The sequence below is a fragment of the Folsomia candida genome, unplaced genomic scaffold, assembly GCF_002217175.1.
Source record: "Folsomia candida strain VU population unplaced genomic scaffold, ASM221717v1 Fcan01_Sc033, whole genome shotgun sequence".
Taxonomy (NCBI): domain Eukaryota; kingdom Metazoa; phylum Arthropoda; class Collembola; order Entomobryomorpha; family Isotomidae; genus Folsomia; species Folsomia candida.
The window spans coordinates 705,786-731,022 of NW_019091225.1; the positions used below are offsets into that span (position 1 = coordinate 705,786).

The following is a 25,237-nucleotide window of genomic DNA, read 5'->3' on the forward strand; positions in this document are numbered from 1 at the left end:
ACATAATTTTTGGGTACATTTATTTTATCAACGTCATAAGTTATGTAGCAGTAGCACAAAACCTGTTAAAATCAATACTCAAGTCAATTGAGTATTCGAAATGTAGCACTTGACAGCTTTGGCTTAAAGGTATTAACTAACATGATAATTTAAACAATTTTGGTGTTGCAACAACATTACAATCTGAGGTAGCTACATAAAGCTCTCCAGGTCAATCCAATTCAATAAATTAAAATACTAACTAACTAAACTGTATAACATGTATTATCATATTTAGTAATATCTGCGTACCACAATTTTCAAATATTTTCAGTCAAATCAAACTCACTTTCACTAAAAACAACGGCAACTTTTCCGATATCATAAATACATTTATAACTAGAATCACAACCAAACAAATCAAGTATTTTTAAGAATTATCGTCTAAACTTTGGTATCAATTGCATCCCTTGTCCCATTTGGACTCATTCCATGGTAGATAAATATAATATCGAGAAAAGTATTTTAAAAAACACAAATTATATGATTAGGTTTTGTTTGTAAAACGATATTTAACAATGGAAGGCATTACCGGGAGGAAGTAGAGTCACCGAACGCGTAGCATTATAAAGTTTTGCAGTAGCAATAAATGTAAATGTAAAATGAAAACGGATAGGAAAACTTAACATTTAGAACAATAAGCTTGTTAGTACGTAAAAAAATTGTTATTATGCAAACAGCTACCTTATTCAACTCCAAGTTGTGAATATTAATTTGTATGTAGCTTTAGGAAGCAAACATGCCACTTGACTGTCAAATTGACACCATGAAAAGCAATCTGACGACTTCGTCACCACAAACGTATTAAATGACAAGAACTTTTGTAGTGTAGTTGTAAATGGTCGTAAACGGTATCTCTAACCGTCGCCAGTTGAGTGATTTAGGCGTTATTTTCGCCTAAAAAATCTTACGATTAGTTCAAAATACATCTCGACTTGGACGTAGTCTTACTTAGTCAGTACAAATATTAATTATCCTAGGCTCAAAGTGATCAATCAATATGCGTTGATCAGTCAATAACTTAAAAGTATACCTAATGCTCCAATAAGTATGTAACACATTTTACCTAAATTGGTAGATTTGGACATTTTTCTCAGGTATATGTTTGAGATTTAGGGACTGAAACCACTCTGAACTTCGATGATAGTAATATCCTTCGATTGTAGAATCTGATTTGGTAAAGCAAATGTAGTAGAAGCCGGCAAAGCTTGCCCCCGAGATGTCTTTTATGGTGTGATCCTACATGCATAATTAATATTTCATTACAAATTGATCTCCACAAATTATTTTGGTATTTGCAAAGTAAATTCATACCGGAACCAAAAAATGCTCTTTCCACCGCATAAAGACATAGTCTGACCTCTTGAGGGATTCACAGTCAAAGGTATCAGAGTTGAAAGTTTTTGAGAAATGGCTGAAAGCACTATATGAAAAATAAACATATTGTTACATACCGATTCATACGACAACTACACGATAATAAACACCCACCTAAACTTTGCCCAATGTTTACGGTCGACTTCTTCGTCCGCATCCCATTTTCGGGTTAGAAAAGGATTGTTCTTGTTAATGATTTCTCCATCGAAAAATGTTGTGAGGGTGGGATATTCGTCGGTAAGCCCTTTTATTTTGAGATATCCGCACAAGTACCCTTTGTCTTCGTCGACATGCTAAAATTCAGGAATCGACAAATTATTTATTGACACTCATCAGAATTAAGGGCGCTTTAAAAATTGTCTCACCAAAAGGACTACTTCCACATCGTACTTGTTCCCTTTGGATTTTTGGTGTCCTTGGAATCTGGAACCATTATAAAGGAGGGAACTGGGTGCACCCGACTGTTTCGAATTGGCTGGAGGAGATGGGTCCAGAGTATTATCCACTTTGTGTGGCATCTTTCTCATCGGCAGCAGCAACGCCAAGTAATATTTGGCGTTTTAGCGTGCTTGGGAGATCAATTTCTGTTATTTGTGTATGACCGGGCCGGATTTGAACAGTCTGCACAAGAACAATTCGAGATTATGTAAAATTTGCATAGAAATCACTAATTCCAGCTCAGTTATTTTTGACGAAGTCCCAAGAAAGCTAATTTTCAAGATGCTAATAATTTTACACGTGTCCTACAAAAAAGTTTTCAACTATAAATTTTCACAAATTACAAAGCTATCTTCAACTACAAATTTGCACTTTACACATAATCTTAAAATAGTCTCACTTCCTAAACGGAATATTTTATCTCACCAAACTACAAATAGTGAAAGTACGAATAATTAACACGTACGACGTGGAGCTCACACTTTACTTCAAGTTTGACGAATCTGCTGCATTTTGGGATTTTTATGAAACCACTTTTCCACCTTATCTCTCATCTCTATATATTTTACGACATCATCACCACCACCACAAACAAATATTTTAATTAATACGCACAATTCGACTTATCATCTATGTATGTACGGATGTATAAAAAACTGTCTACCAAGTCTACCTACCTACTAAAATAAGTCAGAATAAATAAAATCAACCATGCATAGTAAATCAGTATCTCTCATTAGTATGGATTATGCATGTATGTACATAATATCCACTACTGCAGACAGTTTTATTCAGTCAATGAACCAATATAGCGATACCAATAATAAGTTAATGCACTTTAATCAGCTTCAAAATATTTCATTTCAACTGCTGGCGTTAGTCTTCCTTGTATTAATTTTGTAACGACTTTGCAACACTATTAAATACAATTGGTTTGGTAACACCGCACCACACAACTCAGATTAACTTTAACTTATAACTAACACCATTAACAAATGAGTTCGAGTTATCTATCGTACTTCACCTCAACGAACATGTGGCATGTGTAGCTTAAAGTGCAACTCTTATATAATTCCATCAATTTCTTAATTGTTTCTCCAATCTCGCCATTCACTAATAATTAAGCACAGTTTGTTTACAATAAAACAGTAAAATTAAATGCCAAATTGCAAAAAAAGCCTTTAAAAGGAAGGAAATGAGTGGGCATAAAATCAATGAACAATATTTTGCTGAGTGGTCACTAATGTAAATGTCCAACTTACTTAAAAAACGACCCACCAACCGACCAACCGATGATTTATGACAATATTTGTCTCCTTTCAGCTGTCCCGATAGTTTATTTAACACTTTTATGATCAAAGTTGAAGCTCCTTTAATGAAAATAATAACAATACAAAAGACGACTTCGTGTCCATGTATAATAAGAACAGCAGCTAAAAGGAAATGTGGATGGTATGCGTAGGTATCCAATACGACGAGGTTTTTTAACTGCACTTCGTCGTGTGGTATGAAATGGTGTGAACCTGCTGTACCACGGAAAGTAAATGGCCGAGATCATCCAAATAAAAGGATGGGATTCTTATGCCACGACTACGCTCTACACAAAATCACGAGAAGAGAGATGCCATATAAATGGATGGTGAATCCAGAAGTTGTGTTTTATTTAGCAAAATGATAAAAAAGTATTTTACACCGAACAAAATACATATTTTGAGATTTAGATTTCATCAAGTTTTGAAATTTTTACGCCTGAGTGTGAACAAACATTTAACTATTTTATTATATCGAATTTAATCTAAAATTGAGTTTTTGGCGTCGAACTTTAACTATTTTTTTTACTTTCTCTGCTGCTTTCTCCCATTAAAATGTAAATGTGCTGCTCTTATTTTTGAAATATTTAACGTGATTTAACCAAATCTGAAATGAAATTCATCGACCATGCACCACAATCTGACACTCCTTGATATTTCCCCCCACGTAATGACCTTCTCACGAGAAGAATTACGTAATCAGTAACATCAGCGGCTGGAACGTGTCACGTACTGTACTGGTCTCTTTAGTTTTTTGCATTTATCTCATGTTTTTAACGATGAAACTAGTAATCAGCGAGTGAATTGCAATCACTAATCACGCACACTGTGCAGAAGAAAATGCTCTCTTTTAATAACGGAGGTTGTTGGTACGTGATTTGGTAAATCCGATGGTTTGAAGCAAGGGCCCGAGTTGTGTAAACGCAGGAACGAGTTACTTTTGCAGCACTCTCTGCGAGTTCGAATCCTCTCAAAGCCATACCACCGTCTATAAAAATGAAATAATGTTACAAAGACACTATAAAAAAGTTATATAAGCTACGTTAAAGAAAATGACAAAATACTATAACAGTTAATCTACGATATAAAATACACATAAAAAGTAAACCAAAATTTAAGAAAGGCTGGGGTTGAACTAAATAACGGGAGCAATTTTTTGGAAAGCTTGTACAACTGGGGATGAAGAATAGGTTGCAAAAAATGGTGCACATTGATTTCATGCAGATTTCATGCATTTTTCTGGAGAGATGAGAAAATGAGATGGAACAATGTATTGGACGAATGTGTGCGTGATGAAGTGAATTAAATGTTAGTTTGATACTTTAATTGTAATGGATTCGACACTAATCACTTGCTGACACTAATCGCTTGTTGAGATTTAAGTAATTTCATACTCATCCCGTCAGCACGTAACATTTTGGTAAGAAATTAAACTCGGTAAAGTCTCAAGGTAAGTAAGAATATTTAATAATAGTCGAGTTGAACTTTCCTGGAAAGCCTGCAATTTGCAACAATGGATCCATGTATTTATGTACAATGGAATGACAACTGGATGAAAATTGCACATTGCAATAATTTCTTACATACATATTCCAACTCTACTTGGAGCAAAAAACGTTGAAATTAATTTTTGATGTCTTGAATATTTGATCATTTTTCCAGGAATTATTTACTCCTCGTAAATTTCACACCTCATCACAGATTAAAGTCGGACCACGGGTGGTGTCGGGATTAGGATTTTTTTACTCCAAGTTTAATATGGCATTATTATTGTCGCAGTTTCGTTTCGCACCAGAATTGATGAAGGTCCACTTTATAATCTTGAATCATTATGGCTTCGTTGTCTACCTTGACTCTTGCTCTCTAAATGTGTATAAAGCTACCTTAACGCATATGGATAATACAATATTTCCACAATAACAAGTAATAAATAAATTGATCGTAAATCATCATCATCATCTTCGTCACTGCTTAAAATATATGAACACTAATAAATCACGGCAGGTGAACAATCATGCATAAAAACCATGCATCTTCTTCTTCACCTTACACGCCATTATTTTTACATAATTTTATGCCGCTTGTCTAATTTTGCAATTGTGCATATTCCACGAGGCTGGACGGACGGACGGAGATGCATGCGTACTAATCTGTAAGACAAGTTTGTCCTGTCCACTCTATTGTTTTTTTGTTGCTATGCTGGGATGCCGTGGACCACTACGGCTACACATGTACTTAAATGCTTATTAGCGTCATTACAGATTCCGGCCCATATAAAGACGAGGGGACGCTTATTGTTTGCGATAAAAAGGTGAGACACTGGATCACTGTGTCTTCACTTGGTCGCGAATACTTCAGGGGACACATCTCTCGAAGGAAATATGGCAAAATTAGTACTAATTTCTCTTCTTGTCGTGTTAGTTGCTGCAGTTCAAGCTGCACCGATTGACAAGTTGACGTTAAAGTTCAAAATTTCGGCGAGGTGATGATTCAACTTTTTTTTTAATGATTTAGTGTATTTTTGAGTTATAATAAATCAAGTTTTCCTGAAACAGGGATTTGCCAGATAAGGACGACCTGGGAACTAGTGATCCTTACGTTGAACTCTCTTATACGGAGGATAATGCCAAAGAGGAGACAAAACTTGGGACAACTTCAACCTTGACGGACACAGAGAACCCTGGTAAGAATTAATCAATTTCTTTAAATTACAAAGTGACGTACATAAATCTTGATTTAATTAATTTTAGATTGGGGCGATGTCTTTACTTTCGAGTTTGTGAGGTCGAAACGTCAGAGATTTACTCTTCGCTTGTACGACGAGGATAATTTGAGAGGTTGTGAATATATTATTCTCGTAATTAGGTGACAAAATCATAAAATGGTACTTCATTGCAGAGGATGACAAAATTGGTCAAGTGTACGTCGACGTTGCAGATTTTGTAGATAAGGGGCAACATCTTAATGCGAATTTGAACAAGAAAGGGTGCGTTTTGCATAATCATGATAAGATGTGTAAACAGCTAAATAATTTTTCATGCTAATTTATAGTTATGTAATTCTCGAAACGGTGATTCCTGTCGTGACCCCAGCACCACCCGTGCAAAATACTCCCATCGCCTCCATCCTGCCTGTCACACCCACGCCCGCTGCAGTGCTCGCCGCACAACAACAAAGCTTGCCCCTTAATGCTAATACACCGACCAAGCTGCAATTTAAACTCTCTGCTAAAGATTTGGCCAATAAGGACAAAACCGGAGCTAGTGATCCGTTCGTGGAAGTCCTATACACGGAAGGAGAAAGCTCTAAGCAGAAGAAATTAGGCATTTCTGAAATCATTCAGGACAACAATAATCCAGTTTGGACTAAAGTATTTGAATTTCAGTATGATCCAGCTAAAAATCAGGTTAATTTTTAAAACGTGTTTAAAAGAAAATTGACACAGTATGTGAAATTGACACTTACCTTTTCAGAAATGGTTTTTCGAAGTGAGAGATTCTGATGGTAGCGATTCTGATGGGCTCGGTGAAGTTTGGGTGGATGTCAAGGATTATGTGACGAAAGGGCAGAAAATTACGGTCAACATGGTCAAAACTGGGTAATTTTCATAGTCATCCCCGTCATCATGTCATCTTCGTCCAGCTTTTCTAAACTCGTAAAATTTGTCATTTTCTAGTTTGTTAACTATTGAAGCACCCACACCAATCAAGCCGGTCGCACCACCACCCCCACCCACCAAAGCTACGGCCCCACCTCCCACAAAATCAACTCCGTCACCCATTGTAGATCTGAGATTCAAACTTTCCGTCAAGTGTGTACGAATTGTGATTGTAATTTGATTTTTGGCAACATACATTTTCATACATTTTCTTAAATTATAGGAACGTTGAGGACAAAGATATCCTAGGAACGTCTGATCCTTACATTAAGGTTTATACACAGACGGGCTCAGAGAAAGAAGTATTTGTTGGAAACACTCAAAAGTTTCAGGATCTCGAGAGTGTCGAATTTCCAGATATTTACACATTTACGTACAATCCAGCAGTGAAATCTGTAAATTATACTTTCACTATTTAAACTCTACATCTTGGTAAATATTATAATTTCACTTGAACATGTTTTTCTAGACATTCCGCTTCCTGGTTTTGGACGAAGACGACAACCGTTCCGACGACGAGCTGGGAAACGTGTCTTGCGACGTTGCAGAGTATGTTAAAAGTGGGCAAGATTTAACTCTCAGCTTGAAGAAGGGGACTCTCACCGTTAGGAAAGCGTATTGATGTGCATTTCGCTTCACAATTATTGTGCATAACTTCCAAACTTTCGAAAATATTTCAATTTTTCTTCGTAGATTTTTGAAAATGAGGGCAAATAATAGCACCCCAAAGCTGGACAAAACAATAAAAAAATTTTCTTAAAATTTCCACTAAATACTCCATGCATGCACATCTATATGATTGTATTTACGAAATCAACAATTAAAATTCTTGAATAAATAAGAAAATGTAAAAAACAACGTTTTCTGCAAATGTTTGTTCTGTCAGGATAATAATTTAATAATAATTTAATGTATGGAAAATCTTGGAGCTTTCACCACTAGCCGGATCTTTTATTTTCAAAGTATTTGTGGCTTGAATTTTACTTACGTGGTGAACCATTGTCAACCTATGACTGTTATGAAATTCATCTCCGATTTGGGAGTAAAAACGAACGACAGATACAATAATTGCAAGAGTGAGATATAAGCAAAAGTTAATTGAAGAATAGGGAAAATTGTGGAGGGTGATATCTGTAAGTTTATTCCTTGAACATATTTAAATTTAAAAAAACATTTAAGGTGCCAGAATTTACCTAAACCTAAAAATGGTAGGATTTGCCTCCTTGATTTTAGCTTAACATCTTAAATATTGTCATCTTATGATTCAGGCCGTATTTAGAAACCTCTCTTAAGTTTAACCAACCCCCAGAATCAACGATCGGACATCCGAGCTCCTAAAAAACAGGGATCGTTAATTTAATTCGTCTACCTAAATAATAAAGCGTCGTCGTCTATCGTCAACAGTCCAAGCATATTAACGCTCCCCCAATGAGGGTGGACAAAGAGATGATAAAAACAAGGAGATAAAGATAAAGAACAAAAAAAGACAGGTCGTGGCTCCAAGAAATTACCGCAAGTCGATGTCGTCACTGAAATTATTGGTAGAATCTGACTGTGGATTTCGGAGGCGTCAGGCTAAACTGAAAGCCCACAGGTTGGACCAAAAATAATTTCACCTTTTTTAAGTTCTGAAGGTGAACGACCCACAATGGTAGTAAACTTTGGTTATTTATTGGTGGTGATGCGATGTGAGCTAAATGATTGGAATTTGTACATTGCAATTTAAACACACTTTTTTAGTACTTATACTTATGTGCGTATGCATACATACATATCAGCATATATAGGTACATACTAATATACATATGTAACCAGTGATGATTACTCACATGAATGAACTATACTTTATCTGTCAAGGTCGCCTACGCTGTCCATCAGTTCGTTAAGCACATATGTGCAGTGAAAATAGTGTGCAATGAACTACCTTCAACTCAAGAAAAAACTATTGTCAATGACGCTATCATTGTATATCTCGTTGCGTCCAACCATACATATAATCAGGGCGTCACTTTTTTGCGGTATGTATGCCAAAATATCTTATTCAGCAAAACTCACTACAATACGGTTCAACGACCATCCTTGAGTAAAAATGTGTATATAAAGCCACGCAGGTTGTTAACCTTTCAGTCATGTGTTCACAAGTCAGCCGAGTGCAAGGAATATACATAAATCTCCTGTAAAACTTACATCCACCATTTCGTAGGCGCATAACGTATTTACCATGTCAGCCCCGGACGTAATTCCCAAAGTTCCCGTATCTAAGGAGGATGTGACCCTGGCCTGGCTGAGGGCAGTATTTTTCCCGGCTTATCAAGTAAAGTCCTTCCAATGGAACGGAGAAGCCAGCAATGGTCACGGCCAGATGAGTACCCTCGAGAGGATCAGCCTCGAGCTGGAGTCTGGCGAGATGTTGAACATCATCCTGAAAACGTTACCCCCGGAAGGAAGCGTTTTTCGAAATATTACAGTACGACACGGCTTTGCTCAGAGGGAGCTCCAAATGTACACGGAATTATTTCCCGTTTGGGACGAGTTTCTAGAGGTCAGAAATGTACCGTCCAGTTTTCGCTATCGTCGCCCCAAATGTTACTATGCTGCATCTAACAACATATCCAAAGCAATCCCAAGCAATCCGGAAAGTTATCAACAAATCTTAATTCTGGAGGATTTGATAGCCACCGGGTTCGAAATGTGGCCAGAAGGTTTCGGGAAAAGCTTGAACTGGGACGAAGCCAAACCCTGCATTCGTCTCATGGCGTTATTTCATGCTGTGTCATTGGCCTACGAGAAGGTGAATTTGGATGATGCTAAGAGCTACTACGGCATGGTCCCTTTGCTCGATCACCAATCGATCAATCCGAAGGATATGATGGAAATGTTCTTCAACAGTGGATTTGACACCATTCAAAAGCTGATGAGAGAATATGCCGACAAAGCCGTGGATGAACAAGTGGGGTCACAAATCCCATCAGGGCTTCCACTCCATGCAATGCCAACCGGACTTATGGAGCATTTGGAGATACTGCGAGACAACGCTTACGAAAATCTCCAGTTTCTGACACCAAATGCGGACCAGATGGGGGTCGTGGCTCATAATGACTTGCACGTCAACAATTTCATGTTCCTGAGTGACAAACATGAGAATTTGAAGAATGGTGAACATCCCGTGGTATTTTTTGATTTCCAGGTATGCCTTCTTGCAAAGTGATATTTAATTTACGTACTTCTAAGGTTTTCAGACATAAATATTTCCGCTCTTATTTGGTAATATATACGTACGTAATTTTTTAAAAATACATATATTTTGTAAATATTTCAGCTTTTTGAGACGAAATTTTTTTGCTCAAAGAAATTGGATCACAAAAAATCCAGAGCATTATATTCATAAATACACATTTTGTGAAAATTCTTATTCGTACATATTTCATAAATATTTCGCCGTTTTTTCGTAAATAGTACGTACATATCTGCGATTTTGCATACCTACATATTGCTCTCTGATCATAATTATACTAATGCGAATATTTGTTGTAGGCGTGCATGTGTTCCATGCCCACGAAGGATTTGTCATTCTTTCTCATCCAAAATTGTGAAGAATCCATGCTCACGGCGGGACTAGAGGAGACGTTGCAATATTACCACAGAGAGCTGCAGGCGGCCATGGGCGCCATGGGGATGGCTCTGGAGGAGTACACGCTGGGCCGGGTGAGGGCAGAGTACCACTCCATGGCCTACCTCAGCATGCTGCACATCATTGCGGGGGGCGGCGTCATATTCAACGAAACTGCTCCGGATGACTCCAAAAGACGATTTTACAACAGATTGGTCAAAATGTACACGAATGATCAATTGAATTTTGTCGTCTTTCCCAAAACTGGGGATTCGCAAAATTAATCTTTATTAAGGTTATGAAGTGAATTGAAATATTAATACCAAAATAAAGCTAATAAATAAAGCTCTCTCCCACCCAATGTCAATTCGTATGGTTTCTGATTTAATTTTTTTTTGCATGCAAACAAAACCTTCGCTCACGAGGAAAATCGTCTGTGAAACTAAATGTGAGAAGCTATTAAGCTAATTGCATAATTGGGAACAGAATAACTCTAATGTAACTAATACGTGAATAGCAATTTATGATTTCAAGAGACAAGTTAAATATATTGTTTCATATGAGTTAAATAACAAGTACTCCAAGAAATATGTATATATATAACGCATTCCATTTTATTTAATAAATTACTATCGGAATTTAAATCGTGACAGGGCGAACAAGTAATTAAAAGTGACTACAATACAACTACAACATCTCAACAGAATGGATATCCCAATGTTTCGAGAACCCATGCATGTCAAACAGCTTAGTCAAATATTTCGCCGAAAGTCTTTGAATCCTGTGCTTCAACGGGTTATCAAATTTGACTTGGTGAAGACCATACGAAATCGTGAATCCGTTCTCCCATTCCCAACTGTCGATCAGCGTGCCTGGCAAAAACCCGACGACGTTGCACTTGTCAAGAATCACAGCCTTGAGGATCTCGCTGCTCAGCGCTTTGAAGTACTGGGTTCTCTTGAGGTCGACCAGACTCGTGATTTCTGCCCCAATCAAGGGATACCCCTTCCCACAAAGGAGCACTTCAGGGTTGTTGAGATCAGTCTTAATCGTGTTGAGAACCACCCGGGTATTGTTCAGGTTTGGGAGACTGTTCCTCTTCTGGGCGAGACTTCCGGTTCCGCGGATTTCTGCCAGCGTGAGTTCAGAGTGGAGGTCTTCGTTCGTCAGGTCGACAAAGTCTGCGCAAGTCTGTTTGATCTCTTCCCAACAGATTGAACCATAGTCGGCCGACGCGTTCGGGTTGAAATTTGTTCTCAACTAAACAATAAAAATTGGAAAATTAATAAAATGCAAGAAAATAAATTGATTCAGAAAATTGTTTTCCAGAAATGAATTCTTACCTCAGTACAACTCGCAAAATCTGGCACTGCAATTTCATCCTTGCAAAAGTGTCTTTCTGACGTGGAAATGCACTTTGAATTGATTGAGATCCCCACACTGCCACCTTGTCTTCTACGGAATTCCTTATTGTAGATTCGATAAGCGATGGAGTGAGCTTTCAACAAATTTTTGAACACTTTCAGTGGAGTTCCTTTCTTCCATCCTTGCACATTTGGGGGATGAACCCCCGAGCCGAAGCCACACTCGCTGTGCTTCCACGGATCGTGGATCGCAATCCATCTCTTTACACGGCTTCCGAACGTCTTGAAACAGAATTGGGCATAGTTTCCGAAAGCTTTGATCACATTTTTGTCCATCCAGTTGAGCGGGTGGCGTTCAAAGAGTTCTTGGGGAAAGTCCCAGTGATAGAGGACGATGATGGGCTCGATCCCATTTTTTAGCAGGGTGTCAATCAAATTGCTGTAATAGTCGACGCCAGCCTTGTTCACTTTGTGCGTCGTTCCGTCAGGAAGGAGGCGAGACCAGCTTAAGGAAAATTTGTAACAAGTTGCCTGTAAAATTAACAACTCATTAAAATTTGCAAAATTATTCAAATTGGAAATTTGCACTATCTTTCAAATGACTTACATTCATATTTTTCAGAAGGAGGACATCCTCCGTGAATTTATTATAGGAATCAGCCCCCTCTTCAGGTGGGGACTGATCCAGCGTGGTGGACCCCTTCCGACTGCTCGAGTCCCACCAGGACATCGTTCTCCCATCAATATTCCAGGCGCCCTCGATCTGCGTCGCGGACGAGGTGCTTCCCCACTTAAAGTTTTCAGGAAACTGTTCGAAAAAGTCGTGGTTATTGTGACTGTGTTCTTCCTCCGTTGGCACAGGCATGGTAGAAATTTTATTAAACAATTTTCTACTATTTTTCACTTTTAGTTAGTAATAATGGCACACAAAAATATGCACGTATTCGTAATTTCTTGCTAGAAATTAGTTCTTCACTCGATCACTGCTCTAGTGAGTCTGACTCGATTGCATGCAAGTGAACCACTTAAATACATACACATAAGACTTGATCATGTCAATAATAATAAGTGAAGAGTGTATAATAAACAAGTTATTAAATAAATGTACATTCTGGTGAGACGTGGGGGATTCCTGGTCCGCATTTCATTTCAGCTTTACTCCATGATGAACAAATAAACAGGTTCTTCATCATTGGCAAATTTTTTTATGCGAACTGCGAGCTCCTGCTGCAATACTTTCCTCAATTAAGACCACGCTAAAGCGAAGTAGATTATGTATGTATGTATGGATGGATTTTGTTCTCGATGGATTAAGTAAATGTATGTCTCAACACAGCGGAAAAGTTCACAGAACTGACTGTGCATAATAAGATAAGTAAGTGTATAGAAATAATGTGGGAATTTTGCACAGGAGGCAGATTCGTGATTGCGTTTGATTCGATTAATTGATAATGCAGTTTGCGGTGTGTGAGATCATGCGGAGGGGAAATTTTGTGTGCGAGATTGTGCATATGAACCCAGTTTACTTATCCATAGATAGAATCAATGCACTTTTTAGTATTTATTTATCTAGTACAGACTTCTCAAACTTCTGTAAAGATTGCTGTTGAATTTATCCCAGTGCGACAATTTTGTCACGTATTGATTGACGTAAAAAGTAAAAATATCTCCGCAAACGGCGAACAGCGAGCTATCATTTGTTGCATATTAAAAATATGAAAGGTCGTCGTTTCCGGCAATTCTAATAACATGATTATCGTTGTAAAATTGGAAAGTACACAAGTACGTAAGTCACCACACCACGCGAAACAATAATGCATCTCGTGCTGCTGCCAAGTCGTAGTTTTCCCGATGGGATGCAAAAAAATGTGTCTAATTGATATAAGAATTACTCGAATAGAAACACTAGCATCCATACAATTCAATGATTTATCGCCATAATGAAAACAATCTCATTAACATTTTCATTACTGGGGTAAAATGACGTCAAGAAATCCTTGTGTTTTCACGAGGCGTCACTTCAGCCACTCATGGGAATTAACTACACTGTTGACTCTTAATTCGTAGGAATTGGTAGGTAGGCCGCAGAAAATGAACTTGAGCCGTAAACCGGTTCAGCAACTGCTGCTTCGTTGGGAAATCCCCTCAAAAGATAATTTTCCTTTGGATAATAATACCAATTTGATTGACAAGGAGCAACCTTCGTGATATAACGTGTAGCCGTTTTTAATGTGGGGATTTACACCGCGGTTGGTAAGTGGTTTTCTTACCTAACTCGTTCACAGGGCCTTTTGTTTGGTTGGTCAGGCGTTTTTTTTAATGGTTATGAATCGCCGGCTTTTTTTGCAGAAATATGTTATGTATGTATGGACATATATATATATCTGTGGGAGAGAAGGAGTTGGAGAAAATTTGCACATTTAATAGATCCATCATTCGCTTGTTTAACAATTAATGTGTGAGACTCGCTCTGTAAATATGAGATTTTATCGTGAAAATGAACATGTCCAGAATTATTGCAACCGTGTTATTACTTCGGATTGAATTACGCCTCTTATCATAAAAAATTATCTGGAAGAACAATTCCGTCTTATCCTGTGCTTTGGCGATACTCGCGCGAGGATACTGAAGCAAAGTCCGTCCAGTAAATGTACTTAATTACGAAAAAATTCTTCAGATCACTGATTATTCCGGTTTTACTCGCAATATTGATAAATAAAATAAAGGAAGGTCATTAAGTATGTGTGTTGATGAAAAGATTTGCATGCATTTTTGCGTTTTTGCAATTCGTAAAATCACTGCCACAATTCACAGAAATCGAGTGTGACAATAATATTTATTGCTAGAAAGAGAGCGAAACAATAGTTTTATACTCAATGTTACTCTATTTATTCGTCTTCTTCCTCTGGGTTACCCTATTCCCACAAAGATAACAACGCCGTCATAAGTGGCATACTTTCACGTGATGACATAGGCAACCCAAAATGCATAAACGTATTTACTTATATTCATTGTTTGTCGGGAAACCCATTTTCTTTAAAAATTTGTGCGAGATATTTTGCACTCTTTTTTGGCGTTCTGGTCTTTTCCTGAGAGGTACGGTCTACACGATGTACTCCGAATCCAACACTGTTTCAACAATGAAAATTAAAGTGCATGCAGGTGTAATTAACGTGTATCAAGTCGTGGGAAACCCAGTTAATCACCCACTTCCACACCACGCACTGATTTATTAATATTAAATATGTATGCTTACGTATATCCGTCAGACCATTCGAACACATCCAGAAGACACCAACCCAAGTATCCTGTACGTGTACAAGCAAATAATATTTGCAACATCGTTACAAAAAATTGTTCTCATAAGCCAGACGGTACGTAATAAGCTAATTATTCACCTTGTACATCACAAGAATCTAACAACACGGCTTTTAACGTTTCATTAATGTGACCCCGGAAGTAGGCGATGCGATCGTCGTCCTCCAATCGGTCGTCAGACTCAGCTCTTCCGTTCTCCGTTATGATCACGGGGGGATTTCCATACTGCTTTTTTATCCAGTTTAACGTGTTCCGTAGTCCGGTGGGGACATCGCGTTGCCACCAAACTCCGCACAGCTTCCCGTTAGGGTCACGAATTCGGTCAAGACCCAGGTCACGGTTCCAGCCAGGCGTGTTTGTCGGACAGTTGGCCTCTTCGCCGGCCTTGATGGTGGTCACCAGTTCGGCCGTGTAGTAGTTGAGGCCTAAGAAATCGATGGAACCCTTCAGAATGGTGGACGATTCGGGATCAAAAACTGGAAGTCTGGAGGTTGATCGTCCCTCCAGTTTGGATTGTTGAGCAATCGATTCTTTCATTATGGGAGGATAGTCCCCGTTAATTAAGGGGTTGACTATCCACCCAAGCTGAGTGAATTATAGGTCAATTAAATGTGTATTAATTGCAATTAAAAGTAATTGATCAATTTGTATACTCTGAATTGAAACGCTTTGTCCGCTGCTTCTAAATCTGTGGGGGAAGAGGGATCTTTGGGACCGTAATTGGAAGAGTCCACTGAAAATCCAACTTTGCCCTTTTGCTTGTCTTTGAATTCATTCTTGTAGATTTGATACGCAACCGCGTGCGATTTGAGCATCGTATGAACCGCTTTGTAAGGGGACTCCAAGGGCTCTTTAATGGCTGGAGCGAACGTAGCGAAATCGTAGACTTTCATGGAAAACACCCAAGGTTCATTGAAGGTTATAAAATATTTTACACGATCACCAAATCGTGAGAAGCATAAGCGAGCATACTCTGCAAATTTATGGCATGAATCGCATGAATTTTTTCTTGGGAATACTTCCTAATTAAACGTCCTAATTAATCAAGTAACTAACTAACCGGCAAAAAATTGGACGAGTTCCTCATTCAGCCAGCCATTCATTTCTTGTAAGGGTTGAGGTAGATCCCTTGATTCAAAGTTCGTAAATGTGTATTTTAAATTAATGTGCACCATTTTCTTCGTAAATTTTAAACTGTAACATTTACCAATGAAACAATGTCACACAGGGTTCAATCCCATTCGCGAGGAGTTCGTCAATGAGCCTGTTGTAATAATCGATTCCAGCCTCGTTGACCAATTCACTCGTTCCTTTGGGTAAAACTCTCGGCCATGAAATTGAGAATCGGTACATTTTCGCCTAATCAAGGTCATGTTATTAAATGTTCCTTTAAGCAAAAAATTGTGATATACGCACATTCATATCCTTCAAAAGTTTCACATCCTCCTTGTATTTCGTATAGCTGTCCATTGCCACGTCTCCATTGCTCGAATCCTTGATTCGTGACGCATCTTCATGACAAAATCTGTCCCAAATGCTTTCTCCCTTGCCTTATAGAAATCATACCAATTTATTTATGTGGATGTATGTATGTCATTCAAATCTTGCACGACCAGACGAGTTGTTTGCTTATTTTCTAGCCATTCTTGTATCTACTTAATTGTTGTTATTCGAAAGAATGCACTATTCTGCGTCATATTTTTGCAAGTAATTCGATCAAAACAATGATTGCCAAGTCAGATAAAAATTAACAGACACACGTCTCACTCATCACTTTTTTTAGTGTCATAAAATTTAATTGTAACATTTTTATGTAATTACCATCAGCTTTCCAACCTCCTTCAGTTTGATATGCGGAGTTTGCCATGCCCCAGATGAAACCTTTGGGAAAGACGTGGTAGAAGGAATCGTCATTGTTGGCCATCGTATATTTATTCCAGTGCGTATATTTATTTCTTTTATGCTTGTGCTGTATGTAGATTTTTGTACTGTTGTGCTTAAAAATAATGAGAAAAAAACTAGTTCTTATTGAATTCATTCATCTTGTACATAGCGAACAGGAAGGCGAAATGAATTGCTCGTATTTTACGCTAATAAAAATGAAGTGCAGCAAGATAACCAAACTGCATGCATAAAATCAGTGCATGGTAGGATTTTTTGTTTACCTGTTTTATCTGGAGTAGTATCTATATATTAATAAAACTCTATGGTAGTATCTATCTCGTGGGATGGATAAAACCGTTGAATAGACGTCTCCACTACTGCATTCGTCTACGTGTCGAAATGCAGACAATTAAGGAATGATTAATGAATTTCATTATATAAAGCTGTGCGTAAATGAGACAAAAATATGTACTATTTACTGTATGTGAGATAACAAACGTGTCTATTTACTTGATACGAGAGACGAAGACGTGATGCAGTCGGTCCAGTTGAATTTCTTGGAGAATGACGATAGCTCTGCTTATTTACTTCTTTATTTATGTAAACAACTCGCGTCTCCTTCTCCCAAAACAAACAAATTCAGGTTTAATTGATGAATTGGATGGGATTCTGGATTAGTGTTGACAGACAATTTGTTGGCCGTTGGTCACGTTCACGCTGTTCAATTGACAATTATCAATGTCAAATGTGGAGGGTAATATCAGTAGAGATTCACCACATGCATGCTTTTTAGCAGCATGACTAAGGCACGTCAGATGAAAAAGATGTTATGCTATATTTGCTATTGCATATGTATGTAAATACACAGCCAGCAAGCACATATTGACACTGACACTGGCAGTGCGATAACCTTGAACTGGTCAATGCATTGTTGGTATTCATGTGCTGGAGTTATTTGGTTATATGCAAATGTATATGTTGTCATTACTCGTACAATGGAAGAATCACGGGATATGCTGATTATGAATAATAGGCAATTCTGTAAATATCTGTGATTCATCTTGTAAATATATTTGGATTGTCAATTAATCTGTGCGTACGTGCAACTAAACCAGATCAGCACGGATTATTCGCGAGCCCTTTAATTTTTGGAAAATATCCCGACATTGTGAGAAAATATGTGGACGAAAAGAGTCAAAATGAGGGACGAAGTTCATCCAGATTTCCAACATTTGATGAAGAATGGTCGACTTTTCTGTCTGGTATAAAAATACTTTATACCTTCTCAATAATTTAATTAATGTCTGATTTAATCGTAATTTATTACTAGGCGGCGTTGTCGATTTTCTCGGCCTTAATCACTACACGACGCAAATGGTGTCAGCCAAGCCAACGCGTGGCCCCCCATCCTGGTACACAGATCAAGACCTTAGCACTTATCAAGACGACGCCTGGCCTAAGTCGGCGTCTTCCTGGCTGCGCGTCGTTCCCTCCGGATTTCGGCACATCCCCAATTGGATCAGAAAAACGTATGGAAACATTGACGGAAAATGGCTTCAGCGATGCGGCAATGACGACGACAGGGTCAACTATTTAAAACAGTATACGAACAACTGCTCAGAGCAGTGACGATTAATGGCTGAAATGTTATTGGATATTTGGGCTGGAGCTTGCCGGATAATTTTGAATGGTAATTTCGATAATTTTGAATGATGTGTATTTTTACTTAACTAACTAAAATTTAGCAAGAAATTATTACAAAATATTTGCAGGGCGAGTGGATAAATACACGTAAGCGTTATAAATAAGTAAATTCTTACGTTTGAAAATATTACTGAATAATTTTATTTTACTATGCAGACAGCGTTTTGAGCATTGGGGTTTCGTGCATTTGGGTATAAACTTCAGTGACCCTGACAGAACGAGAAGGACAAAAAATCTGCAGCATTTCTCAAAGAACTCTTTACCCAATAATGGATTTGTGAAAGTGGACGAATTTTAATTACCTGTGATATGCTAACTAATTACCTCATGTCTTGACTGTGATATTTAGTTAGATTCATGGGACAGTGGACACAAATTTGTGACCAGTCATATACCAATTGGTACATCCCTTGACATATTTGCCAAAAACATTTGGATGTTTATTAAATCAAGATTGTTGAGAAGCTGAATAATTCTAAACATATATTTCAATTTAATGATCAACATATTTTCATCCAAACTCCGATTATATAATTACCATATTTAGCAAGCGTGAAATGATGATGACCTATCACGACCTAATCATGCCCCATATTAAATATAACCCAGTCACCCAACCCAGTTTCCTAGAAAATTGATAAGCCCCTGGCAATTGTTATAAATATTTGTGATCTTATATATTCATCAATCATGAGGAGTGATTCAGATAATGCATAAATCCGATTGTTCATATTGCATGCACACTTTTATATGTTGATTTCATGCATTCTTGAGATTATCCTGATGATTTAGTGAGGAGACGTTATCATAACTTTGTGGCATGTTTGATTTGTGGATTATGATAAGAAAGGTACTGGACACAGTATTTAAATTGAAATATAGATTTGGAACGAGGCAGTGGTTCGTTTTATGTGTTCGAGAGAAGCTCGATTGTTAAAATGCTAAATTCTTGCTTATTTCTGGGCGCTCTGTTGCTCCTCGGATTCGGAGAGGAGGCGAAATCAGTAGCTCCGAAAAATCAGATCCGTGCCTTATTTCCTGACAACTTCCGGTGGGGGTTTGCCACTGCGAGCTACCAAATTGAGGGGGGTTGGGATGCGGATGGTAAAAATTAGAAGCTTAACCTTGTCACGTTTATGCTAAAATGTATGATTTCTTGAAAAAAATAGGAAAAGGTGAGAATATTTGGGACCGATTTACTCACACTCCCGGAAATATTGCGGATAACAGGTATTTATTAAGAATAATTTTGCAAATTGTCCTAATTTTACAACCAAACTTTAAATATTCCAGCACTGGGGATGTAGCTTGCGACAGTTATCACAATTATGCTCGAGATGTTGAGATGTTGAAAGACATTGGGGTATACAAATATTTAGATAACATGGAAGTCAATTTATGGCACCCTGAAAAATCCAAATAATTAACATTACACTAACAAAATTTATAGGCTGACTACTACCGATTTTCCCTGTCATGGTCCAGGTAAAACTATCAAACGTTTATCAAACTATTGGTTATCGAGTTAGTAAATTATGATGAGAAACATGAGATGGAAAATTAATTCGTGTGCAGGATCCTTCCAAACGGTACGCTTGCTGTGGTTAGCGAGGCAGGAATCGCGTATTACAACAATTTGATCAATTTGCTCATTGCCAACAACATCGAACCCATGATCACTCTTTATCACTGGTGAGACCTTTTTTGGCCACTGATTGCATTCATGATGGTCAGATCTGACAACCCTATGATTCTGTAGGGACTTGCCTCAACCTCTCCAAGACATTGGTGGTTGGCCGAATGAAGCTCTGATCCCACATTTTGAAAATTTTGCTAGATTAGCATATCAACGATTTGGAGATCGCGTTAAGCTATGGATAACTTTCAACGAAGCGTTCGTGACTTGCATGCACGGTTATGGTTATGGCAAGCACGCTCCAGGAATTTCGTAAGTTTTGCAGCTGAAAAAAATCAATATTATAATTATCCAACTACACATATTATTTTCTTAATTTTCATTATTAGAGGAGAAGACACGGAACCTTATAAATGTGCCCACACGATTCTCAAAAGCCACGCTAGAGCTTATCGAATGTATTACGACGAGTTTTTCCAGGCTCAAAACGGTCGAGTTGGAATTACCATCGACTCCGGCTGGTACGCCCCATTGGATCCAAACAATCCATCCGACGTGGAAGCAGCCGAAAGAGCTGTTCGATTCAAGGTATAATCTAGTTCAATAAAATTGCATCTTTGATTTCAGGGTGCAGTGTATAGGAGCTATTTTATTACTAACATTATGCTAATTATTGCAGCACGGATGGTTTGCATGGCCTGTATTTTATGGTCATTATCCAGACGAGATGAGAATTTTTGTTGACAAAAAGAGTGAGGAGGAAGGTAATTTTAAAATTACAATTTGGTAATTTCTGGCAATTTCTATAAATATATGTGCACATTCTAGGTCTGGATCAAAGCCGTCTTCCAGAATTTGACCGATACTGGGAAACCCAAGTCAAAGGTAATACGTTTGTGCTAAAATATTGCATAACATGCTAATCGCAACATGTGTCACCACCACGTTTATTTTATCAGGATCGTGGGATTTCCTCGGGTTAAACCATTACACCACAGAACTTTGTACATATAAGGTCGGGGAGTATTCTGGTTGGAGTCAAGACCAAGATGTAGGATTCTCTCGAGATCCAACATGGCCAGAATCTGCCAGGTTTGAGTAAAATTAATGTGTATATTTTGTACTAATTTAACAAGGAAATTGTTTATTTATTACTTATCAGTGACTGGTTGAGATCCGTTCCCTGGGGCTTTGGAAATCTGTTGAGATGGATCAAACGCAATTATGGAAATCCACTCGTTTATGTAACGGAAAACGGGTGGTCAGATTCTGACGCGGTCGGTCTCGAGGATGATTTGAGGGTGGAATATTACACAAATTACACGCAATCCATGTTGCAAGCAATTACAGAAGACCGTTGCGATGTGCGAAGGTTGGTTAATTAGATTTAGCTTATAAATAGCGGAATAATGAGCAAGATAATCCACCCTTTAGCTACACGGCGTGGAGTCTTATGGACAACTTTGAATGGGCGAGAGGCTACTCGTAAGTATCCACTTCTTCGTATAGATTTGCAAATTTATGTACTACCTTATGTAATAATAATTCTACAGGGAGCGTTTCGGCGTGCACTGGGTCAACTTTACTGACCCAGCTCGACCAAGAATTCCAAAAAAATCGGCAGCTTTCCTGAAACAATTGTTTGCCGACAATGGTTACCCAGGCCCAGATGTAAACAGCTCCGCCGAATCTAAGCATTGGAAGATATTGTCATTTACATATTTCATTTTAATTAAATTTATGCTCGGTTGACACTAGTTTCATCAAAATCCGTGAGCATACATTGGGAAACCTCCACTGTCAAAATATTTTCTGCGTAGTACTTAAATATGACCTATTTCTCGAATTTTAGCTTTCTACAACCATTTAGAATATTCTCCGACTTATACTTGAGAATCGCACCGGTCAATTATTTGACTGATCTTATCCATCTTCGAAATAAGTGTGACTCTAGTCCGGGGTCAATTTTTCGATCAATTTTATATATATTATTATTGAAATATTCACAAAAGTTAAAGTTTGACAGAGGGTCAGCACTTATCAAATGGTCAATGAATCCTATATGCAACAACCATAAATTATAATCGTCGCCCTGAACTTTTTCATGTAAAAAGAATGAATGTTATGTCCAGATTTCGTGCTCAAATTCGGGTGAAAGTTGAATTTGTTTTTATATTTGTGTGCAAAAAATTTATGATCACCAAAAATTGTAAAAAACTAAATCGCACAAACTCCTTTTTATTTCCATTTCTCTTATTTAAAACCCATCAACCTGATGATACGACATGACCCCTTCGACTATCGCTTTCACCGAGGCGAAAGTTTCCTCTCCCGTGGGAATTATCTGATCTGGTGGCAGATTGAAGCCATGCTTTCCAGTGTCTCTCAATTCGTAGCAGTACGCAAATTTTATCCCGGCCACGCCCTTCGCAAAGTCTTCAGTGCCGCCAGCAGCTGAAATTTAATTGATAACCCACGTTTACAAATTTATGTATGTAAATACATCTTATCACAAGTCATACCAGGATAAAGGAGATCAGGAGAAGCTCCAACTTGATACTTGGTCCCGTGCACGGCTTCCAACGCCTTTGCCGCCTGCCTCCCCACGTTCTCGAGCTCTTCCTTGTCCTCCAAAGGGACATAGTCGTAGCCCCACGGGGTGAAAATCATTTGAGAGTAGCTGTGAAAAGTTAGGACAAGTTTGAGCTGGTCTTTCCTCTCGAGAATGTACGCCTGACTGAGCGAGATTTCCGGTTCGGAGGCAGCTTTTGGTCCGTGATACTGCGAACTGCAGGGATTCTTGGAGGTTCCTTTCCCACCCCATTTATATTCCCAATTGCGATTTGGGTCTATATAGTCACCCATGTTTAAGCTGGGCTGAAGTGATGTGACTAATTAATTCCACGTATGTAAATTAGCTACCTGTTCCTAGACATCCAAAAACATTGGCCATAAAACTCCCATCGTTAGATCGTGTTTTTCGCCATAATCTGTCATTCGTATGCGAGTACTCGTACCCGTCGGGGTTAATGTTTGGTACCTTTGCAGAGCAATTTAAAATTTTAGGGCTTCAAGTATTTAGAAAAATATAACACGACGAACTAACAATGAACCAATCTACAGCGTTGACGAGTCGGTACTCTGGCCCCCCACGGATGGCTTGTTGTATTAGCTCGTTCGCAATGTATGTAACAGTTGCGGGGGAAATCCATTCTCGAGCTGGATAAAATTTAGATCTACTTTTTGAAATTTTGCAATCTGTGTATGTAATTTTATGTAGATAATTTACCATGAATTCCACCATCCAACCAGACCGCCGGTTTAGTTCGAGTTCCTCCAGTCGTAATCTTCATCAATTTCATGGGTCGACCTTCCGTGCTGAGTCCGTACGTTTCAACGGACACGAGAGCTGGATACTTTTCAGCCATGGAATCCATCCAGCCGTGAATCTACATACATATTGGTCAGAAACTTAATTTATGTTTTTTCCAAAATGAATAAGAACACAAACTGACGGTTGAAAGTCGTTGGTACGCGTTCCAATTCATGCCCTCACTTTTCCTCAAGATTAAATTGTTTGCCTTCAGCTCGGCGTTGAGTTCTCTGAAAATATTTTAGGGTAGAATATATAAATCTTATCGAGTATGTATATATTCTGCTGTATGAAAATCATGCTACTTACGTTTCGACATCTGGAACCATAATTTCATACGGGATGTGAAACTGGGCAAAGATCTTTTTAACATTTTGCACCTGTTCTGGACAGAGCATCACATCCGTGGGTTCCTTCATGCTGGGTCTCGTCATAAAGTCAAACAGCACGTCGGAGTTGTACAACTCCTCCAAAATTTTAAAACCCATCACATTCGATGAAATGTTGGAAATTCGCATGATTTGGTAGCTGAAAAGAAATTGGAGCATGAATTTTTCTATGTATTTTTCTATATTGATTTAAAAATCGTACCCTTGATAACTTTTGTGACCAGTTGGGCTGTCTCTGAGGACAGAGAAGATGCATGTCAGGGCGGGCAAGGCGTAGGTCAAAGGGCTCCCGTAATTGGGGACGGCTTCCATCATGAAAAAGATGAAGAAGGTGGTCCACCCACAGAACAAAGTAGTGAATGAATACGTGGTCATAAAATGGAGGCTGGTTTTATGCATGCACTTTCACCCTGAACCTGGTCGTTAATCGTTATTTAATTCAGCACCTTACATCTGCCGGTACAAGTGCAATATTCGTAAATATTTAATATGGAATGACAAATTTATACACTTTTTGTATGTAATGTAGGTATGTTTCTCCTTCCTCGAATGCTGCATCTTTATGGAGACAAGGACAATTTGCTATGCAATATTATAGTAAATATGTCACTAATTCTGTATTACATGAATGCATAAACTACAAATTACTGCATCGAATAAGTATGAGTTGTTAAATATTACGTGTAGTTGTGATAAATCTGAACTATTTTAGAAATTAGATTCATTAGTAATTATAATATCGATTTTTACCAGGCAAGAAGAAAGCTATCATTTGTCGTAGTGCAAATGCTTCACCTCCACGCCAATTGAAAATATTTATAAATCTCAAATTGTAAAACAAATTAAAGATAAGGCTCATGCGGTTTTGTTGCACAACAAAACTGCCAAAATTTTAATATCACATTATGTTTTGCGTTTTTGTAATAACAAAATATTTGCAAATTAGAGTGTGTTAAGGTACCACAAGAGAGTTGGCAAGGAATTTTACCACCCACTTTGATTGTAATTTTCTCAGAAACTATAGTAGGTGGGAATTTGGTTCAAATACAAATTTTGTAAAAAATACAGTACTCTAAATTTTGGTAAATGTCACCTTTTTCTGTTACTTATACTTATGTATTTATAGCCAAAATAGTC

General features: G+C 38.0%; 7 protein-coding genes across 8 annotated transcripts; 3 read left to right on the forward strand and 4 right to left on the reverse strand.

Annotated features, from left to right (window-relative positions):
- Position 1: 1 nt before the first annotated feature.
- On the reverse strand, positions 2-3,414 carry LOC110860714 (glucose-induced degradation protein 4 homolog). 2 transcript variants are annotated; one of them, XM_022109804.2, is made up of 5 exons: positions 3,117-3,414; positions 1,782-2,037; positions 1,531-1,709; positions 1,354-1,462; positions 2-1,278 (listed from the first exon to the last, which is right to left on the reverse strand). In XM_022109804.2, the coding sequence occupies exons 2-5, from the start codon at positions 1,941-1,943 to the stop codon at positions 1,102-1,104; spliced, it is 627 nt and encodes a 208-aa protein (XP_021965496.1). In that variant the 5' UTR covers positions 1,944-2,037; positions 3,117-3,414; the 3' UTR covers positions 2-1,101. The 2 variants fall into 2 exon arrangements, with proteins under 2 accessions (XP_021965496.1, XP_035716348.1); XM_035860455.1 differs by lacking the exon at positions 3,117-3,414 and adding an exon at positions 2,532-3,035.
- A 2,035-nt stretch (positions 3,415-5,449) lies between these two features.
- LOC110860713 (synaptotagmin-5) lies at positions 5,450-7,680 on the forward strand. Its single transcript, XM_022109803.2, has 9 exons — positions 5,450-5,646; positions 5,720-5,847; positions 5,915-6,001; positions 6,063-6,150; positions 6,216-6,570; positions 6,638-6,762; positions 6,841-6,975; positions 7,046-7,217; positions 7,292-7,680. The coding sequence occupies exons 1-9, from the start codon at positions 5,546-5,548 to the stop codon at positions 7,442-7,444; spliced, it is 1,344 nt and encodes a 447-aa protein (XP_021965495.1). The 5' UTR covers positions 5,450-5,545; the 3' UTR covers positions 7,445-7,680.
- A 1,244-nt stretch (positions 7,681-8,924) lies between these two features.
- Positions 8,925-10,799, forward strand: LOC110860679. Its single transcript, XM_022109771.2, has 2 exons — positions 8,925-10,009; positions 10,357-10,799. The coding sequence occupies exons 1-2, from the start codon at positions 9,044-9,046 to the stop codon at positions 10,714-10,716; spliced, it is 1,326 nt and encodes a 441-aa protein (XP_021965463.1). The 5' UTR covers positions 8,925-9,043; the 3' UTR covers positions 10,717-10,799.
- Positions 10,800-11,024: 225 nt separating this feature from the next.
- Positions 11,025-12,804, reverse strand: LOC110860519 (cytosolic beta-glucosidase). The gene is made up of 3 exons (XM_022109574.2): positions 12,404-12,804; positions 11,776-12,327; positions 11,025-11,692 (listed from the first exon to the last, which is right to left on the reverse strand). The coding sequence occupies exons 1-3, from the start codon at positions 12,659-12,661 to the stop codon at positions 11,120-11,122; spliced, it is 1,383 nt and encodes a 460-aa protein (XP_021965266.1). The 5' UTR covers positions 12,662-12,804; the 3' UTR covers positions 11,025-11,119.
- A 1,782-nt stretch (positions 12,805-14,586) lies between these two features.
- On the reverse strand, positions 14,587-17,893 carry LOC110860551 (myrosinase 1). The gene is made up of 11 exons (XM_022109613.2): positions 17,509-17,893; positions 17,280-17,385; positions 16,936-17,110; positions 16,531-16,664; positions 16,322-16,473; positions 16,175-16,242; positions 15,768-16,087; positions 15,195-15,699; positions 15,053-15,104; positions 14,799-14,925; positions 14,587-14,711 (listed from the first exon to the last, which is right to left on the reverse strand). The coding sequence occupies exons 3-10, from the start codon at positions 17,036-17,038 to the stop codon at positions 14,805-14,807; spliced, it is 1,455 nt and encodes a 484-aa protein (XP_021965305.1). The 5' UTR covers positions 17,039-17,110; positions 17,280-17,385; positions 17,509-17,893; the 3' UTR covers positions 14,587-14,711; positions 14,799-14,804.
- A 1,494-nt stretch (positions 17,894-19,387) lies between these two features.
- Positions 19,388-22,484, forward strand: LOC110860515 (myrosinase 1). Its single transcript, XM_022109571.2, has 13 exons — positions 19,388-19,806; positions 19,872-19,932; positions 19,996-20,065; positions 20,153-20,187; positions 20,278-20,394; positions 20,462-20,650; positions 20,728-20,926; positions 21,018-21,102; positions 21,167-21,223; positions 21,298-21,430; positions 21,501-21,710; positions 21,773-21,823; positions 21,892-22,484. Exons 1-13 carry the CDS (start codon positions 19,641-19,643, stop codon positions 22,088-22,090), a joined length of 1,572 nt encoding a protein of 523 aa, XP_021965263.1. The 5' UTR covers positions 19,388-19,640; the 3' UTR covers positions 22,091-22,484.
- Positions 22,485-22,545: 61 nt separating this feature from the next.
- LOC110860514 (carboxypeptidase B) lies at positions 22,546-24,465 on the reverse strand. Its single transcript, XM_022109570.2, has 8 exons — positions 24,303-24,465; positions 24,021-24,239; positions 23,854-23,941; positions 23,628-23,787; positions 23,445-23,557; positions 23,261-23,378; positions 22,861-23,187; positions 22,546-22,792 (listed from the first exon to the last, which is right to left on the reverse strand). The coding sequence occupies exons 1-8, from the start codon at positions 24,413-24,415 to the stop codon at positions 22,596-22,598; spliced, it is 1,335 nt and encodes a 444-aa protein (XP_021965262.1). The 5' UTR covers positions 24,416-24,465; the 3' UTR covers positions 22,546-22,595.
- Between the last annotated feature and the right edge of the window lie 772 nt (positions 24,466-25,237).

Excerpts from the sequence above, each read along its gene's own strand:
- LOC110860714 (XM_022109804.2), bottom strand. The coding sequence starts at position 1,943 with ATGAGAAAGATGCCACACAAAGTGGATAATACTCTGGACCCATCTCCT. Across the intron at positions 1,463-1,530 it reads AAACATTGGGCAAAGTTTAG|TGCTTTCAGCCATTTCTCAA; the intron begins GTGGGTGTTTAT and ends TTTTTCATATAG. Across the intron at positions 1,279-1,353 it reads AAGAGCATTTTTTGGTTCCG|GATCACACCATAAAAGACAT; the intron begins GTATGAATTTAC and ends TTATGCATGTAG.
- LOC110860713 (XM_022109803.2), top strand. The coding sequence starts at position 5,546 with ATGGCAAAATTAGTACTAATTTCTCTTCTTGTCGTGTTAGTTGCTGCA. Across the intron at positions 6,002-6,062 it reads CGACGAGGATAATTTGAGAG|AGGATGACAAAATTGGTCAA; the intron begins GTTGTGAATATA and ends ACTTCATTGCAG. Across the intron at positions 6,151-6,215 it reads GCGAATTTGAACAAGAAAGG|TTATGTAATTCTCGAAACGG; the intron begins GTGCGTTTTGCA and ends GCTAATTTATAG.
- LOC110860679 (XM_022109771.2), top strand. The coding sequence starts at position 9,044 with ATGTCAGCCCCGGACGTAATTCCCAAAGTTCCCGTATCTAAGGAGGAT. Across the intron at positions 10,010-10,356 it reads TGGTATTTTTTGATTTCCAG|GCGTGCATGTGTTCCATGCC; the intron begins GTATGCCTTCTT and ends TATTTGTTGTAG.
- LOC110860519 (XM_022109574.2), bottom strand. The coding sequence starts at position 12,661 with ATGCCTGTGCCAACGGAGGAAGAACACAGTCACAATAACCACGACTTT. Across the intron at positions 12,328-12,403 it reads TCCTTCTGAAAAATATGAAT|GCAACTTGTTACAAATTTTC; the intron begins GTAAGTCATTTG and ends TTAATTTTACAG. Across the intron at positions 11,693-11,775 it reads ATTTTGCGAGTTGTACTGAG|TTGAGAACAAATTTCAACCC; the intron begins GTAAGAATTCAT and ends TTTATTGTTTAG.
- LOC110860551 (XM_022109613.2), bottom strand. The coding sequence starts at position 17,038 with ATGGCCAACAATGACGATTCCTTCTACCACGTCTTTCCCAAAGGTTTC. Across the intron at positions 16,474-16,530 it reads AACTTTTGAAGGATATGAAT|GCGAAAATGTACCGATTCTC; the intron begins GTGCGTATATCA and ends GACCTTGATTAG. Across the intron at positions 14,926-15,052 it reads GAATGGTCTGACGGATATAC|TGTTGGATTCGGAGTACATC; the intron begins GTAAGCATACAT and ends TTGTTGAAACAG.
- LOC110860515 (XM_022109571.2), top strand. The coding sequence starts at position 19,641 with ATGCTAAATTCTTGCTTATTTCTGGGCGCTCTGTTGCTCCTCGGATTC. Across the intron at positions 20,927-21,017 it reads AAAGAGCTGTTCGATTCAAG|CACGGATGGTTTGCATGGCC; the intron begins GTATAATCTAGT and ends TAATTATTGCAG. Across the intron at positions 21,431-21,500 it reads ACATGGCCAGAATCTGCCAG|TGACTGGTTGAGATCCGTTC; the intron begins GTTTGAGTAAAA and ends ATTACTTATCAG.
- LOC110860514 (XM_022109570.2), bottom strand. The coding sequence starts at position 24,415 with ATGATGGAAGCCGTCCCCAATTACGGGAGCCCTTTGACCTACGCCTTG. Across the intron at positions 23,379-23,444 it reads ACGCTGTAGATTGGTTCATT|GTACCAAACATTAACCCCGA; the intron begins GTTAGTTCGTCG and ends TGCTCTGCAAAG. Across the intron at positions 23,188-23,260 it reads TTTTGGATGTCTAGGAACAG|ACCCAAATCGCAATTGGGAA; the intron begins GTAGCTAATTTA and ends GTGACTATATAG.